Source organism: Euphorbia lathyris, chromosome 6 (genome assembly GCF_963576675.1).
Source record: "Euphorbia lathyris chromosome 6, ddEupLath1.1, whole genome shotgun sequence".
In the NCBI taxonomy this organism is placed as follows: domain Eukaryota; kingdom Viridiplantae; phylum Streptophyta; class Magnoliopsida; order Malpighiales; family Euphorbiaceae; genus Euphorbia; species Euphorbia lathyris.
This window is the reverse complement of record NC_088915.1, coordinates 7987256-8004919: the sequence shown is the minus strand read 5'-3', so window position 1 is coordinate 8004919 and position 17664 is coordinate 7987256. Positions and strand designations below refer to the sequence as shown.

General features: G+C 35.0%; 1 protein-coding gene across 4 annotated transcripts; it reads right to left on the bottom strand.

Moving 5' to 3' along the window:
• Positions 1-6923: 6923 nt before the first annotated feature.
• Positions 6924-16088, bottom strand: LOC136232623 (pentatricopeptide repeat-containing protein At4g28010). 4 transcript variants are annotated; one of them, XM_066021860.1, is made up of 4 exons: positions 13809-16088; positions 11201-11300; positions 7602-7958; positions 6924-7435 (listed from the first exon to the last, which is right to left on the bottom strand). In XM_066021860.1, the coding sequence occupies exon 1, from the start codon at positions 15986-15988 to the stop codon at positions 13847-13849; it is 2142 nt and encodes a 713-aa protein (XP_065877932.1). In that variant the 5' UTR covers positions 15989-16088; the 3' UTR covers positions 6924-7435; positions 7602-7958; positions 11201-11300; positions 13809-13846. The 4 variants fall into 4 exon arrangements, with proteins under 4 accessions (XP_065877932.1, XP_065877933.1, XP_065877931.1 ...); XM_066021861.1 differs by lacking the exon at positions 6924-7435 and having other exon boundaries at positions 7496-7961; XM_066021859.1 differs by lacking the exon at positions 6924-7435 and having other exon boundaries at positions 7496-7958.
• Between the last annotated feature and the right edge of the window lie 1576 nt (positions 16089-17664).

Sequence of the window (17664 nt, the reverse complement as noted above, 5' to 3'; positions counted from 1 at the left end):
GCAATCATCATTGCAATCAATTGCCTCACAAATATCTCTCTTTTCAGGCAGTGCCTGCTTACACTCCTTAGCTTCCACCATTGTTGCTTCCCTTCCTGCACACACACACACAATTCATGAATTATTATTTGATTTATAGGGATGTAAATCGGTCGGGACGGGATAAGACGGGGCGGGGCGGGGATCACATTCTCCATCCCTCGCTTTTCTACTTATTGGAGATTTCATGTTTTCATCCCTGAAATAGGGATAATTTTATCCCCATACAGAATCTCTGTATCCGTCTGGATTTTCGTATTTTTTAATATAAACAGAGCCGAATACAGAATAAAGTTACTGGGAAGATCAAAATTTTAAAGGAAGTTGATGGGTGGGTTGGGGGACTGCTGAGGATTTTGATGGGGTCGAAATCCTTTACCCGTTATAGTAGAATGTAATTTTAAGCTGGTTGGGGATGGGGGATCAAGGTCCCTTCAAGCCATAGTGTCGGTTCGTCCTAGTATGTAAAACTTGTATTTTTTTTATCTATCTTTTTGGTATTTTACATAGTATAATAATAAAGAATATGATTGTGATTGAGTTGAGTTGAGGGGGCGGAAAGAAATGATAAAATTGGCATAAGTGAATAACTCTAAAAAGAATCACAGAAAAATATATAAAAAAACAAGAAAAAATGTTAAACATGAAAGTAGTCAGGGAATCTGTGGGATCCCCATGGACAAGGTTGGATCCAGGTGGGTTTAGGAGGGGCTTGAGCATCCACTGGTTGTCAGAAAACGTCGAAATTTTTATGAAAACGGTAAATAGGACTTTAAATTTTTTTGTAGAAACACTAAAAAAACATCAATTTAGCACTCATAATCACGATAAACACCATCTTTCAATATTTAGATTTGTCAATGCATATGGAAGGATATTGGGGATGGGTACAAGGATCCCACAGAGCGGGGATACAAATCCCTATCCCCTTTATTTCTTGGTTTGCGGGAGACAAAACTATCCCCATTCCCACCCTACGGGGATTGCAATCGAGGATTCCCCATCCTGTTTACATCTCTATGCTTATCGTGACCTAATTAAATCACAAAAAAAAAAGCACGTGAATTTATTTTATTTTTAAGAAAACTTACCAAGGGTAATAAAAAGAGCAAGAACAATGACACAAATTGAAAGGTTCTTCATGGTTGAAAAATAAGATGATAAATGATAGAACTAATTTTGTATAACAAAGTAAGAAAATGATGAATATGAATTAGTAAAGAGAAGAGTGATATAAATAAGAACAAAATTATCTAAAAATAGGAATATTTTGACTTGATTTTGTTCATAATATTTGAGAAAATTTCTCCTAATTTTGTGATTAGCCACATAATCTTCTAATATTATGGCAATGTTTTTCTTTAGTATGAAACATTCTTCATAATTATATTTGGATATTGATATGGGCCACACCAAACGGGCCCAAAAATCTCATAGGCCCAATACACACAAGAGGTTTCCAATGCACAAAATGGTCTTTACCACAACCCCTAAAGTATAGATAGACGTCCCTTTTAAAAACTTATCTGTAATTATATAATAATTTTAAATTATATCAAATTAGTAAAATCTTTATTTTTAATATCGTGAGATTTGGTAGTAGGCAAATCTCAACCCGTGGTTTGGGTCAATGCGTTCGCATTGGCGTAAGAAAAGCATCGGGAAAGGTTGGCCATAGAATTGTGGAAGACCAAGCCATCGGCGAGGAGTTGCGGCAGCGGCAGGAAGAACGAACCCGTCAACTATGTCGACTGTGGGAGAATATCGGCGAGTGGCGAATGAAACATATGAGTGTCCACTGGCGGAGGGCGTGGACTCGGCATAAGAAACACTATAGGGGAACAGGGTCTGAGGCATCGGATCTCCGCCAACCCCTGGACCAGTTGTCGGGACTGGTTTAAGTGATCCACCCTAGTCCACTAGGGACTAGTAGAGTCGGACATCCGACCTTCAGGAAGGGAGACGAATGTATCCGTTCAGGTGGAATCTCGGCAGACACTTTGGGTGGGCCCACAGTGCGAGTTGTATATATATCGAGGTTTAACCACGATAAACCCCTCTGTGACGGATTACAGATATATAAATTGACGGGATGCCTACGGATAGACCCCTTCGGATGGTGTTGGCTGGCCGAGACTCGAGGAAACCTCAACGCCACACGGGGCATTGGCTAGGCCTTCGGACTGGCCCCGTGACAAGTGGTATTAAAATTTATAAATTAGAGGTTTATGATATATTGTCTAGGATTTAGGATTTATGGACTAGGGTTGTAATTTTTAAATTACGGTGTAAAAATATATTTTATTTATTATATATAAAAAAATAGTGATACATTGAATATTACATTTGATAATATGATTTAGTTGTAATTTTTGTAATAAATTGTGATATTCATATAGATCGGATTAATCGAGCTCCTCAAGCTTTTACTAAAAATACTTAACCCTGGTCCAGTCCTATCCAATGTTATTTTAGGTCTTGTTTGATAAAGCACTTAATTGCTTAAATTAAAATGTTAAGCACTTATTTAATTTAAGTGCGTTTGATAACGGTTGTTTTTTCACCACTTAAATTAGTTAATTAAGTTAAAAACCACTTATTTTGATAAGTCAAAATATTTAACTTATCATTTTAAGTTAAACATTATCAACTCATACTTTTTTAAAAATTAAATCATTCAATATTTTCAGCACTTATAATATTCAGCACTTAAAATTCAGTACTTATTTTTTCAGCACTTAATTTTCAGTTTTATCAAACAGCACTTTAGACAGATTCATGCTTAAAAATTTAAATCACAAACTTACCCAAATAAACTCGCCTAACAAATATTTATAGTTTTTAATAATGAAAATTATAATTTATACTTAAAAATAAATATTTAATATATAGATTTATGAAGTTAATAATTAATATTAATAGGACGAGACGGACTAGACGGACCCATACTATTTTTATAAAATCCAAAGCCGTCGTAGATATAGGCAGGCTTTAGCGGTCTAGGTCGGACTGGGTCTAAAATTATTTTTCCTTGTCCAAATCAGACCCATTGGACGTCGAGTATAGGTGGGTCGAGCAAGTATCCAGAACCGTGAACAGGTCCATCAATAAATACTATGGTAAATAATTATAAAGTCCTTATGTGTTTGCTTAACATACTAGTAGGTCCATCCTATTATTATAAGGTCCTTAAGTTTTATTTTAATCAACTCTTTAGTCCTTCCATGTATTTTTATAGGTGAAAGTCCAAATTTCCCCTAGTTATTTACATAAAAAAAACTTATTTTTTAATTTCAAATTTAATCGAAATAGCTTTAATAAAGTTTATGAAGTATATATATACCGAAATTTATGTAATTGTATATACTAATCATTAAAAATGTATTTTTATTCTCTTAAATTTTTATTTTTTTAATATAATGTCTTTAAACTAGCATTAAATATTAAAAAAAATTTAAAAATCATATTTTTTTTTCATTTATAAAATTTATTAAAGATAAATAAAGATTACTTTTTAAAATTTATATAGTGTTGCCCTTATTTTGATAATTTTTGAAATATTTTTCATTCGTTTTTTTAGTCAATAAAATTTAGGCTACTAAATTAAATTTCTATAATTATATAAAATTTAATAAATTAATTACTCAATATTGTAGAGATTATGCAGGAAAAAAAATATTGTAGAGACTATGTAGGAAAAAAGGAGAAAAAAACATAAAATAAGAAAAATAGATGTTTTATTATTAAAATATAGAATAAAGGGTAATTTTGTTATTTTAAAATTTATTTGGTATAGTTTGACCATTGACTCAAACATAAGGACTAAGGAGTTGATGAAACTAAAAACTAAGGGACTATATAATTATTTCTAAAAACAGAGGGACTAACTAGTGTATTAAGTAAAAGTTCAGGGACTTTATACTTATTTACTCTAAATACTATAGATGACAATCCTAAAAAGCATATTATTTCATTATATATATATATATATATATATATATTTGAAATTATATTTTACTACCTATTTTCCTAACACACACGAAAAAAAAACACGAAAGAATATAATAATTATTTTAAATATTCATATCAATTTTGAGTTAGTATGTTAAACTTTAACTCAATCTAAAAATTTACATGTCAATAGTATTTTTGGAACGCACCTTTATTAAACTAGGTTTCTAATGTAGTATTCTTATGTCTCACATTAAGTTCTTTGAATCTATAGCTCGAGAAAGGAGTTTGGCTCGATGTTTTCTCAATTTAGTCTTAACACTAGGAAACATGTCTATATATTTCTTCATTTCATATCTGTCGAGTTTGGCTTCTTCATCCTCCCGTCATCTATTTGTTACTAGTGCTCAACGATCAAGAAGTGACTATTCGACTATCGTATAGTTAAATTTTTTTTTTTATGAAAATTGGGACGATACAGTATCATGATCCTGACATCCCAACCACGTTGAGATCCCAGGCTCATGAACCATAAAACCCGAAAGAATAAATAAATGAAAAAATATGTGTTCAACAAGAGAGGAAGAAAGGAAGGGAAGCAAACTAAACTAACAAAACCGTAACTGACTAATGTTACATAGATCGTCCCGAACCATCGAATGACAGAAGGAAGGAGCCGTCGGCCACCAGATAATATCTGAAGTCGAAACTCCAAATTTCGCGAGAGCATCAGCGATCCGGTTTCCTTCCCTGTAAATGTGAGTAACCATAATATTCATCCATGAGCAACGACTAGGGCAATTCAGCCAAATCTGACGGATAGATCAGGGAACTTCCGAAGAGCGTTTCTTTAACAAATCAATCACATACATGGAATCCGATTCTACCCATAGCTGATGCCAGTTCTTTTCCCAGGCCAATTCAATTACGAAAATCGCAACTCTTAGTTCAGTGACGTATGCAAATACACAGGGAATTGAGAAAGAGAAGCTACCTGACGGGAATCCTCGAAAGTTGCGGAAAATCCCCTCCCCCCCCCCCACCCCCGGGAGCCCAAGGCTGAACCGTCCACATTGACACCGTATAGTTATTTAATATCTCAAAAAGTGACTATTCGACTATCATATAGTTATTTAATATCTCAAATAGTGGTAAAATCGGTCCGATTCAATTTATAGATTCAAAAATCTCCAAAATGTATTTGCAGATTTTACAATCTAATCTTGAAATTCAAATATTCAATTACAATATATACGGTTATTTAGTCTTTTAAATATTTAAAGGACAGTGTACCAAAATAGGCACGTACAAAATAACACTAATGTAGGTTTAATTTTTAAAATAGAGTACCAATTTAGGCTTCGATAACAAAATGTGATACGTTATTCATATTACTCCGTTAAGTTCTAATTTCTCTCTCCACTTACAATTGAAAAAACTTAACAAAATAACATAAATGGCGTACCACATTCTGTTATCGATGCCTAAATTAGTACTCTTTTTTAAACGTTAAGCTTATATTGATGTTATTTTATACGTGGAGCCTAAATTAATACTTCCCAAAAACCTTAAACTTATTTTGGTACCTAATCCCAATATTTAAAACTGAACACAAATCAGAAAACCATCCAACTCCCTCCTCCATTTTCCTAGTTTCTTCTCCTCTTTTTTCCCTAATTTCTCAAAGCCTCATCATCTATCAAATACACAACTTTTCTTATTTTGTGAATCTACTTTGAAAAGGAAGAGGGAAGTTTATCTTCCTTCTTCCTCCTTCCACCGGTTAGATTTACTGTATTTTTTTTATTGTTTTTTCTGTCTGTGTTTATATACTTCATCTGATTTCTTTTATTCGTCTGAATTGTATCGGCTCTCCATTATTCTTTCGTTTATACCTTTTTTGAATTTAGCACGAACGGAAGCGGTTTATTTTGTTCGTAGATCAATAGATCTACGTGGTTACAAAAAAAAAAAGAATTCACATCCGAATGTTCAGATCGACTTAAATGATGATGACTGGTTTGCAGATTCTTTTCTATGGATTTGGAATTACAGGAAGTATACATTTTCTTTTTCTTTTATGTTTTTAATACCTCCGACCTTTAGTTAGGGCTGAGTAGCGCCTTTCAAGATCCTATTTATTTCTGCACGAGAGAACAATAGGGAGCGAATGGGATTAGATACCCCAGTAGTCCTAGCCGTAAACGATGGATACTGGGCGCTGTGCGTATCGACCCGTGCAGTGCTGTAGCTAACGCGTTAAGTATCCCACCTGGCCAAAAAAAGGAAAAGATTCTTCAAGAGTCTCAGGACCCAGCAGTGCATGATAAATGCCGCCAAAGCCCAATACTGCAGAGGAAATTAAGTGAAGTACACCAGATACAAAGTATGGAAAGGTGTCGAGAACTTCCCCACCAGGACCTACCCCCTGCACGCTCATGTCACGTCGAGGTACTGCAGAAGAGAAAACTGCAAAATCGATCCAATTTATCGTAATCGATTAGTTAACATGTTGGTTAACCGTATTCTGAAACACGGAAAAAAATCATTGGCTTATCAAATTATCTATCGAGCCATGAAAAAGATTCAACAAAAGACAGAAACAAATCCACTATCTGTTTTACGTCAAGCAATACGTGGAGTTATTTTTGCTCTTTGTAGTCGTTTTAGTGCCTTTATGGTTCTTGTAAGGTTTCATTTCTTGTGTTTTTCTTGTTGTACTTGATTGTTCATCTATTAAAGATATAAGTGTTTCTATCAAACAAAAAAAAATTGAACACAAATTATAATATTTTTTTAATTAATAAAAAAAAGTTTATAATTACAAAGAGTTTTAAAGTGCTGTAGCGCATATATAACAAAATAGAATTAATTCCTTTGAAAAAAAAAACAAAATAGAATTAGAATATTTATTATGAAAGAATATTCATCCAATAATTAATCTATATTATAAACAGAAAAACAGAAAAAAAAAAAAAACTCGTTTCTTTCGGTTTAATTCAATACAATTCGGTTTTATTGTCAGTCCAGATATTAACAAATCTCCAAAAATATTATATATACATATAAAAGTGATAGATAGGGAACAGTAGAATTAGAAAAATTTTGCCAAATTTTTCCAATGTTACCCTTAGATTTCAGACTGGCCGTATTACCTTGGCATTCACCGATAATTTCCAACCCCTACACACGAAAACGATGCCGTTTTCAGTTCACCATCTTCGGTATCTGGGCCATCTTCTTCTCGCTTCTTTCATTGCTCTATTTCTTAGATCTATCTCTCCTTCTCTCCTTTCAACCTTTCAGTTTCGGAGACTCATTCTCCTTCTCCGATAGAACACCGGGTTCTTACTCGGCCGAAGAAGCTCGCAGCCGTTCGATGAGGAGGTAATTTTGAGTTCTTTTGCTTGAATCTATTTTCATTTTCTTTGCCTAATTTTTGTTCCTTGCAGTCAATTGTATAAATTACAATTCGGTTTAGTCTAAAAGAAAAAAAGACAAATAGTTCAATTCAATTCTGGTTCTTTTTATTCAGATATTCAGTGCGATTCAAGAATCTCTAAAATTCATGCTCATCCCTAATCTCCTTATCAAGAAAGTCAGGAACTCACTTGGGGATGTCGTCTTGTTCGGAGACTTATTCTTTTTCTTACATGAAGCATATGAACCGGAAGAAGATACAAACTTGGCATGCATATAAGTTCCGGTCATAGGAAGGTAAAGAGATCCTCATTAAGGCGATCCCGGCTTATGCTATGAGGCGGTTCCGGCTTATGCTATTGGGCTTTCCTAGATTCCTACTTGTATTTGCAGTTTGCAATACTATTCACAAGATGTTGAATTCCTTCCGGTGGAGATCAAATGGGAACTCTAGTCTTATTCATTGGAAGAATTGGGAAGCTCTTTGCGTCCTTTGGGAGTTATTCGTCATGTCTTGTGCTCGTTCTGCCACCAGTTCAATACTGAAACTACTAGCAAGAAGAAATGCATCAATATCAAAAATTAATACATGTTAAAAAAAACACAAATCATATGTTGTTTTAAGGGATAAAGACCAAATTTAGCCTTAACGTTTTAAAGGAAGTGCAGATTTAGCTTTAACGTATGAAATGATGCAAATTTAACCCTAACGTTTCCAAGTAAAATCAATTTTAGCCCTACATTGTCAGGAATTAGAAAAGACGGCTTTAATTGTAAAAAGCTAAAATGATGATGTGGCACGATCAACCGTAAGGTCATATGTATTTTAGTAATAGGTCACCATTAAATTTAGTTATTTTAAAGTGCAAAAATGAAGATCGCGTACCCAAATGTGAAACACGTTAAAATTCAGGTACCATAGATGTAATTTACCCTAATTATGTTGCCGTCTTACCAATACATTATGTTTAAGTTTGGCCAGAATGCTTTAGTTAATCAGAGCTTGGTAAATAAGGTACTACTCCCTATGATTAGCTAAGAAAAAGATATGCAAGCTGTCAGATATTAATAGGCTTAATACATCATTTGCCTCCTGAATTTGTCCAAAAAGCTTGATTGGCCCCTGGACTTTCAAAGCATTCCGATAGCCCCCTGAACTTGCATAAAATGTTCAGTTAGCTCCCTGAACTTGCGTGAAGTATAATCACTGGGTCGCAAAAAAGTAAGTTAAATGCGAAACATGTATTCCCGCATCTTAGAATGTTATTACTTGCTCAACTATAAAACTTGTCTTCTCTAATATCAGAACCGTATATCCCGATTTTGGCCGTTTTATTTTTTTTAAGACTCGGAGAATACATCTTTTACATTTAACTTACTTTTTGCGACCGAGTGATAAATTGATTACATTTTACGCAAGTTCAGGGGGCTATTGGAACACTTTAAAAGTTCAGGGGCCAATCAAACTTTTTGGACAAGTTCAGGGGGCAATAATGTATTAAGCCATATTAATATGAATTGGGCATTTAACTGTCAGCTTAAGCTTTTAGTTCAAACGGTTACATGACACAGTACCGGAGGGTTCGGATCCTAGCAGCCTCATTTGTGCACGCTTCAAGCCCAATGTGCATTCAAACGGTTCCATGACACAAGCCAAACTAAAGAAGTACTACTTCCCTATGAAGTTATATCAACCAAAAGTTCAATCAAATTCATGGGAAGTAACTAGATTATCAGGAGTTAAACAAGGTCTTAAACACTGTCAAGCAAACCCAGACAAGAAGCAGCAAGATATACTACTATTCAATTAAGTAAAACAAGCCAAACTAACTATTTCTAATCACAGGTAATAAATGCAAACAGATTTAGAAGGACAAAAGCGTAGTAGCAGAGTGACTTTCATGGATATGGAGGTCTCTACGAAGGGTCTGTAAAATTCAGAAAGTTAGGAGTCTTTAAAACGAAAAGCCATCAGCAAAGTTTATCAAGGAAAAAGGTTAGTTCATAATCAATTTGAACATCTTCAGGGAACTAAAAGTTGAATGAAATCTATGAGGATAAAGAAGTTCTAAATATCCAGAAAAAGGAAAAATTTGACATCGTTATGGATGAACTAACAAGTTCACTTCAAGATGGTATACCATGGTGCATGCTGTTTGCAGATGATATTGTGTTGGTTGATGAGACGAAAGAAGGAGTGGAGAGGAAGTTGGAACTATGGAGACAAACTCTAGAATCTAGAGGCTTTAAGTTGAGTCGAAGTAAGACAGAATATTTGGAGTGTAAGTTTAGCGGCCGTAGGAGTAGGGAGGCAGGGACAATCACCCTAGATGGGAGAGTTGTTCAGGCCTCGGATTGCTTCCGGTATTTAGGATCTATTATCCAAACGGATGGAGAAGTAGATGGAGATGTTGCTTATAGGATTAAAGCTGGTTGGTCGAAGTGGAAGAGTGCTACGGGTTTCCTTTGTGATCCCGGCATGCCTAATAGATTGAAGGGAAAATTCTACCGGACGGCAATTAGACCAGCATTGTTATATGGTACGGAGTGTTGGGCAGTGAAACACTGCCACATCCATAAGATGTCGGTGGCGGAGATGCGTATGTTGAGATGGATGTGTGGTCATACGAGAAAGGACCGGGTGCGTAATGAAATAATTAGGACAAAAGTAGGGGTCACATCTATTGAGAATAAAATGAGAGAAAACCGACTAAGGTGGTTTGGCCATGTGAGACGTAGAGCGCTTGATGCGCCGGTTAGGAGAACCGAAGAGTGGCAAAGGGATGTAGTGATGAGGGGTAGGGGAAGACCTAAGCAAACTTGGAGGAGGGTGATCGAGAGTGATATGAGTTTATTGGGAATTGAGGAAAATATGGTAGTGGATAGGACGGAGTGGAGGGAGCGAATCTGTGTCGCTGACACGACTTGATTTTCATGGTTTTATATGATGGTTCATGTTAGCCGACCCCGAATCATTTCGGGACTAAGGCTTTGTTGTTATTGTTGTTGTTGTTTTCGAACTTAGATTCGGTATGTCTACTAGTCATTAATATATATGCACAGATTTAATTTAATAGACAGTATCATGCCCCAAATTCTAGGACCAAGAGTTAAAGAACAAGTTCTTATTGTCTAAAATCATTCTTTCACGTGGGTCATGGAATGGAACAACCAGCCAGCCAGTCAGTTCAGTCCGAATTTAACCGAAAACTGAACTGAATAAATAAAACGTAAAATGATTGGCATTGTACTAAGCTAGCCTGGAAGTATATTCTAATATATATATAACTTTAATAAATAAAAGAAATAAAGATCTAAAACGAAAGAGGAAAGCACCAATCCACCACCTCCATATCCATTTTAACTGCAATTTATTCAAATAATCGGTATTTTCTTATCCTTGTCCCTAAAATAAGATTTTTTGTTTTTCATTTATTTTTAAAAAAAGCTATTTTTTTAGCTTTAAATTATATCATAGACATTCGCACAGCAGCAGTAACACTTAACTACCATGTTTGCGACGAACACAAAAGGCTAGTTCAACATAAAAGAGCAGAACAGCAGAAATTTGGAGAAAAGATATTCATTATGGTCATGAAACAGAAAGAAAACCCTACAATAAAATTTCTTCCTGCTGCAGATCACAATTAAAAGGGATGAAAATTAAGTTATACTATATCCGTATGAACTTCTATAAATTTCTCCTTATGTTTCATGTTGCCCCATTCACACCTCCGTTAAGCAGGCACGGTGTCCTATTCAGTTAAAGTTTTCATACTATCAGACGTACCTGAAACTGACGAGAAACTTCCAATGGAAAGGGCATAGCCAGAAAGCACTCTTTTTTGTTCCAAGCAATAAAATTCCTTGGCCTTCCAATCGAGGGATTTCTGCAGTAGGAATAAGGTAGGTGATTATCCCATATTTGAACTTTAGGACTGATATATATTACAAAACTCATCTCATCAATTTTTAGTTTAAAGGTTCGATGTTAGGATCCAAGCACTACCTAAGGGCATGGGAAGAGGAATGAAGTAGTTCAGTCACCACATTTTACCATAAAAAGTATATATATATATATATATGTTAACTGATTTATAACTGCTAAACATATTCCAGTCCAGAAATCCCAAAACACTAGAACAAGATTTTTGCATTGACAAACACAAACAATGGTGCAGAGATTTGAGAATTTTATGTAGCCGAAGCTATCCATTTTAGTTCTATATGTCGACGTGATGTCCGCTTGCATATAGGCTCATCAAAATTCTTGCCTCGGGATAGAGCTAAAATTTAGGGTCAATTACACACCTGACCACTGAACTTCACTCATTTTCATGGTATGGCCACTAAACTTCAAAACGTAACATAAAAAGCCACTTAACTTTACACTTTCTAACATTATAGCCACTAAGCTTCAATCAACGTCTCAAAATGACCGACAACCTCAAAATAAAAAATAAAAAAAAAAATCAATAATTAATGATATTCTCAGCAACTTTAGGAGAGGGAGTGAATTTTTAGAGAGAAAGCTCCAGAAATGGTGATTTTGGAAAATAAAAAATGTGGTTTCATGGTACATGTGTTCTAAACAATTTTAATTCTTGAAAAATTCCATTTTGAAATTATTAACTGTCATTTTGAGGCCTTAGTTAAAGTTTAGTGGCCATAATGTTAGAAATTGTAAAGATGAGTGGTTTTTTTATGTTACGGTTACTGATTTAGTCATCACACCATGAAAATGAGTAAAATTCAGTGGCCATGAGTGTAATTTGCCCCTAAAATTTACAAGGACAAAATTATTATGGTACATCATGTGCGGGGCTGCAGGAGTGAGTGTGTCTAAGAGAGAGGGAGTTGCTTACAATCTGTAGATTGCCATTGAGTGAAATTGTAAAACAGGAAGGGAACAAGACGAGTACTTGAAAGGAGGAGATTCATTTAGACAAACAAAGGCCTTTCATTTTCATTTTCTTGACATTTTTAGAAACGTTTGATGTAACAACAAATTAGAGTGGCCAATTGAAACCTGCAACCAGAACTCAACTAAGCTCATATGATGAAAAAGGAGCATATGTCATCATATGAACCAGAAAATCCATGATAATTCCGGATCCATTAAGAGATCAAAGACATTGTTCTTGCAAGAAACTTCTTACTAGTAAGATTTTGAGGATAGACACATGTTTAAAGTATAGTATTCTCACTAGAGCTGAAAAAGTACATTTCATCCTGATCATAGTTGTTGAAGGCGCAAGGCGCGCTAAGACGCCAAGGGGTCCTGGAGCCTAGGCTCAAGAAGGCAAGGCGAGGCGCGCGCCTTAGAAACACGAGGCGCATAAAATAAATAAGAAATATATACTCTTTTACTAGTTAAGCATAAAAAAAAAGGGCGGCCCGGTCGCACTACGCGTCCCCGCTGAGCGAGGGTCCGGGGAGGGGTCTCACCACAAGGGTGTACTGGGGGCAAGCCTTCCCCTGCCAATTTATTTGGCAAGAGGCCGCTCCTAAGACTCGAACTCGTGACCACTTGGTCACACGACAACAACGTTTACTAGTTAAGCATAAACCAAAAAAAAAAAAAACACTTATGACCACACAAACAAAAACAAAACCACATAAGAAAATATTACTAAATCATAAATGTCAAAAACACCAAATTAAGTTCATACTTCGTAGAGACACTAACATAAACTGAACATCTTAACCTAAAATACCTAACTACTAAACTAATGACCATTCATTGTCAATCAAAAAGAACAGGCACAACAAAAACTAATAAGCATCATCATCAAGATCATCCTCCAAATTAAAATCGTCCTCTCCATAGTCTACTCCACTATCATTTTCATCTCCAATTTCCACCTCTTCATTTTCATCTTATTTAAACTAAGGGTTAAGATTAATCTTATTTAAGTTAGATTAGTGGTTGAGATCAATCAAACAGTTATTTTATAGAAAACTGTAAAAATAAAAAATAAAACCCTAAGTAAAAACCGCCAGGCGCACAAGGCGAGAGCCTTTTGTACAGAGCCTCATTTTCTGGGTTCAAGGCTCAAGACCCTGAGCCTTGACTGAGGCGCGCCTTTAACAACTATGATCCTGATTATTAAAAGCGAAACTTTACTATAACAAAATAATCACCGAGAATGACAGGAATACGAAATTTAGATTCGGAGAATACATTGGCACATTAACCAAGACCCTTTAAGAAAATGTGTATCCTAGCCGCATCACGAGGATATCACTTGCTACGAAATAGACAAGGCATAAAAAGAACACACCACAGGTTATGAAACATATTTCCAAAAGCAACTTGTAAAGAGAACACGGCCAGAAAAATTGAAAATGCAAAGAACAACCAAAGAATACATAACTCATAATGGAATTGGATTTACCTGCGAACCGAGAAGAAAATTTCGCAGATGAAAATACATTAAACGGTACTTATTTGAGATTCAGGTTCACACTCCTGCATCTTCACCAAAAACTCATTGCATGAGGTGCTGATTTTTTGTGAGGTTTCTGGGGCATAATATGGCAAAATATCCACAAGATCAGCACCCAACGAGCTATGACAAATACAACTCAAGATGGTATCTCTTATTTCTGCATCGAGAACAATCCCCTTATCTGCTATTTTTTGAAACAAAATTTTAACGTCTTCATCTTTTCCAAGTGAACCAAAACCTTTAAGTAATGAATCAAACACATGAGCATCCGGTTTAAAGCCAGAGTCGATCATACTATCAAATGCACCTTTAGCCTCATCGAATAATCCAAGTTTTACAAACCTATTTATTAATATTGAGTAGGTGAAGGCATCAGGAGTTAAACCCATTTGAAGCATTTCCTTCATTAATTCTTTAACTGATTCAACATCCCCTGCTTTCAGAGTCCCATCAATCATGGCATTGAATGAGGTAACATCTGGTTCATACTTTGAGTTCTTCATTTCTCGAAACAACTTGCTTGCTTGCTCCAAGCTGCTCTCCTTGGACAACGATGCTATCAATATATTATAATCAGACAAGGTCGGAGACATCCCAGATGCTCTCATTTTAGTAAAAAGTCCTTTCGCAACATTAAGCAAACCAATTTTACAAAATCCATGAATCATAGCCTTGTACGTATATGAATTCGGAACAAATCTCAATTCATTCATGCGTTTCCACAGTTGCATAGACTTGCCAATTAATCCCGCCTTTATATGTTCCCCAATCAAAGTATTATAAGTAAACAAATTACCAAAGTTCCCCCTCTCAACCATTCCATCATAAATCTTAACAGCCTCGTCAAGTCGAGCATCATTACAAAGACCTAGAATTAGAGTATTACATGTCATCACATCTATCTGAAAATCAGTTCTATCCCACAAAATAACAAAAAGTTTCATTGCTTCATCAACCTTACCAGTCTTACACAATCCACAAAACAATGTATTATAAGAAACCACATCCGGTTTCACCCCTTTCTCCAACATCGCTTCCAAAATCTTATACGCATCAGAAACACGGCCTTTCTTGCATAACCCATTAATAAGAACATTATAAGTTACAGCACTAGGCTTTTCACCCCTGGCTTGCATCAGTTTAAACATATCTAAAGCCTTAGCAATCTGTCCATACTTACAAAGACCCGAAATCAAACTCGTATATATAAAAACATCAGGCCGAATTCCACTTTCTATCATAGTATTCATCAAAGCAATGGCTGGATCCCATTTCCCCATTTTACAATAACCATTGATAAGGGTACAATAAACAACAGCATTCACCTCCAAACCCTTTCTTTTCATCTCCTCTAACAACTCCACCGCCTTTTCTACTCTATTATTCTTACAAAGACCATTCATCAAAATGGAGTAAGTGAACATATTAGGTTCACAATTTGTTCCCTCCATCTCAATTAAAAGCTCCAAAGCATTTTCTAGACGTTTCTCCTCACAAAGTCCACTCATAATTGCATTATAACTCAACACATTAGGCAAAACATTACTTCTCTTTAATTCACTGAATAACAGAAGAGCATCAGAAACCTCACCATTTGCACACAAACCCTTCAACATATGAGTCATAATATGCGTGCTAACAACAAACCCACGCTTTAGAATCAAACCCAAAACCGCAAAAGCAAATGGAAACTTAAGCGTATCCACAAAACAATCAATTAAACGACTCATAGATGTAAAACTAGGTGACATACCAGCTTGAGTCATTTTCCTATAAACGGAACAGGCCAAATCATAATCTCTAGACCTAACCAGAAAATCCAGGAGCGAGGCAGAAGCTGAATCAGAAGGGAAATTGCCTGAATTCACAGCTTTGAGGAAGAAAGAAACGGCGTCGTCGCTATTAGGATTGGGTTTATCATAGAGAAATTTCAGCTGGGTATCTACATCGGAGACTGGAAGTAAAGACGGAAGCGAAGAGAAGAGCTTCCGGCGGAGAAAGAAGATGTGCTCCGGAACATAATTGTTGGTGTGTAAAATAGTCACTGATCTTCCCGGCGTTTTTAATAGCATGTTGAAATTTGAAATTGGGATGGAATTACTTCTGAAACGAATGGGAAACAACATTTGTAAAGAAAGAGATGAAGAATGGCATCAGAATTCAAACAGCGAAAGGAAGGGCACAGAGGTTTTTGAAGTTGCATACAGAGTAGAAGACTTCGAAATTTTGTCTAAATTCTTTTCTTTTTATTATTTTATTCAAGAAAAAACATGGGTTTTGCTATTCCCCAAATCACTTATCACCGTGTTTTTTCTTGTACATTTTTACCATTTTCATTTTTCCATTCAAAAAACTTGATATAGTTTCCCTCAAACCAAAAATTAGATTTATAAAAATAGATCCGAAAACATCGAAAAAATCAAATAACTACAATTCCTATTTGCACTAATTGAAATTCGTCTCCAAAAACTAACCGATTTAATTAATATATAAAAAAAATCATCAAAAATGTACTAAACGGGTGATTCACCCGTTTCCGCCTAGACAGAAACGGATAGTTCATTCATTTATATTTGGGCGGAATGGTGTGAATCACCTGTTTAGTACATTTTCGATGATTTGTTTTTCGAATCTGGAGATGCAACTGTTATTTTCGATTCAATTTTCAAATAAAAATACTTATCCGGAAAATCATTATTATTTTTCCTTTACCGTGTTTAAGTTCCATGAATGTTGTTCGGCTTTTTGAATTTTGAAGAAATTTGAGAGAATTTCAGTTTTTGAGTTTAAAAAAGTGAAAAGGACAAAAATGTCCTAGTGGTAAGTAATTTGAGACGATAAATAGCAATCCACAAAAACATTTAAGTATTTAACGTGCAAAAATATCCCAAACATTGACGGTCATGATTAATTTTAACCCGAAACGTCTAAAATAATGCAATTTTACTTGCAAGTTGGATCAATTTGAGAAATAATTCATCAAACTGTTTTCTCAGTCTGAATCGTGTCAACTACTCTTCACATATGTATCATTTTATCACTCATTATTAGTAACATGTCACCACCAAACAAACATACATGAAAAAATAAAATAAATGATACTGAATTTTGTACGAGTTTGATAAAAAAATTCAAATATTTTATCGAATTTAAAAATATTAATCTCCAAATCTATTAATAAATCACAAAAAATGTGAATTTTTTTTTAGATCCAATTAATAGTGCACAACAATGAACAAATATTTGTGTTTGATAATAATGTCTGAAATTGATCCAACTTGTCAATGTGAGGGATAAAATTGCTATTGGTTTACCAAACTAAGGGGTAAAATTGTATCATTTTTTATATTAAAAGTGGAACGTTAAGGGTATTTTACACATTATCAATGCATTGTACTTACTTAATTGACCAGACTTTTTTAAAATGATTGATTAGTTCTAAACTTAGATTCACATTATCGGTAGAGGTCATTGCAGAACTGCTTCCACCTTAGATTCATCAACCCTGCAATCCATCACCAGAGACAACATATCCTAGAAACAACACCTTAGGAGCCATAAAGATGCACATCATAAAACAAGCTCGCCTCAACACGGTCAAAACCTCCCGCAAATGTTGCTTATGCTCTATTGGATAAGCACTATAAATCAAAATATCATCAAAGTAGACCACAACAAATCTTCCAATAAAAGGCCTCAAAGCTTAGTTCATCACACTTATGAAAGTACTCGAAACATTAGACAAACCCGAATGACATACTTAGCCACTCATACAAACCATCACAATTTTTAAAGGAAGTAT

Coding starts and splice junctions, on each gene's coding strand:
- LOC136232623 (XM_066021860.1), bottom strand. CDS start 15,988: ATGTTGTTTCCCATTCGTTTCAGAAGTAATTCCATCCCAATTTCAAAT.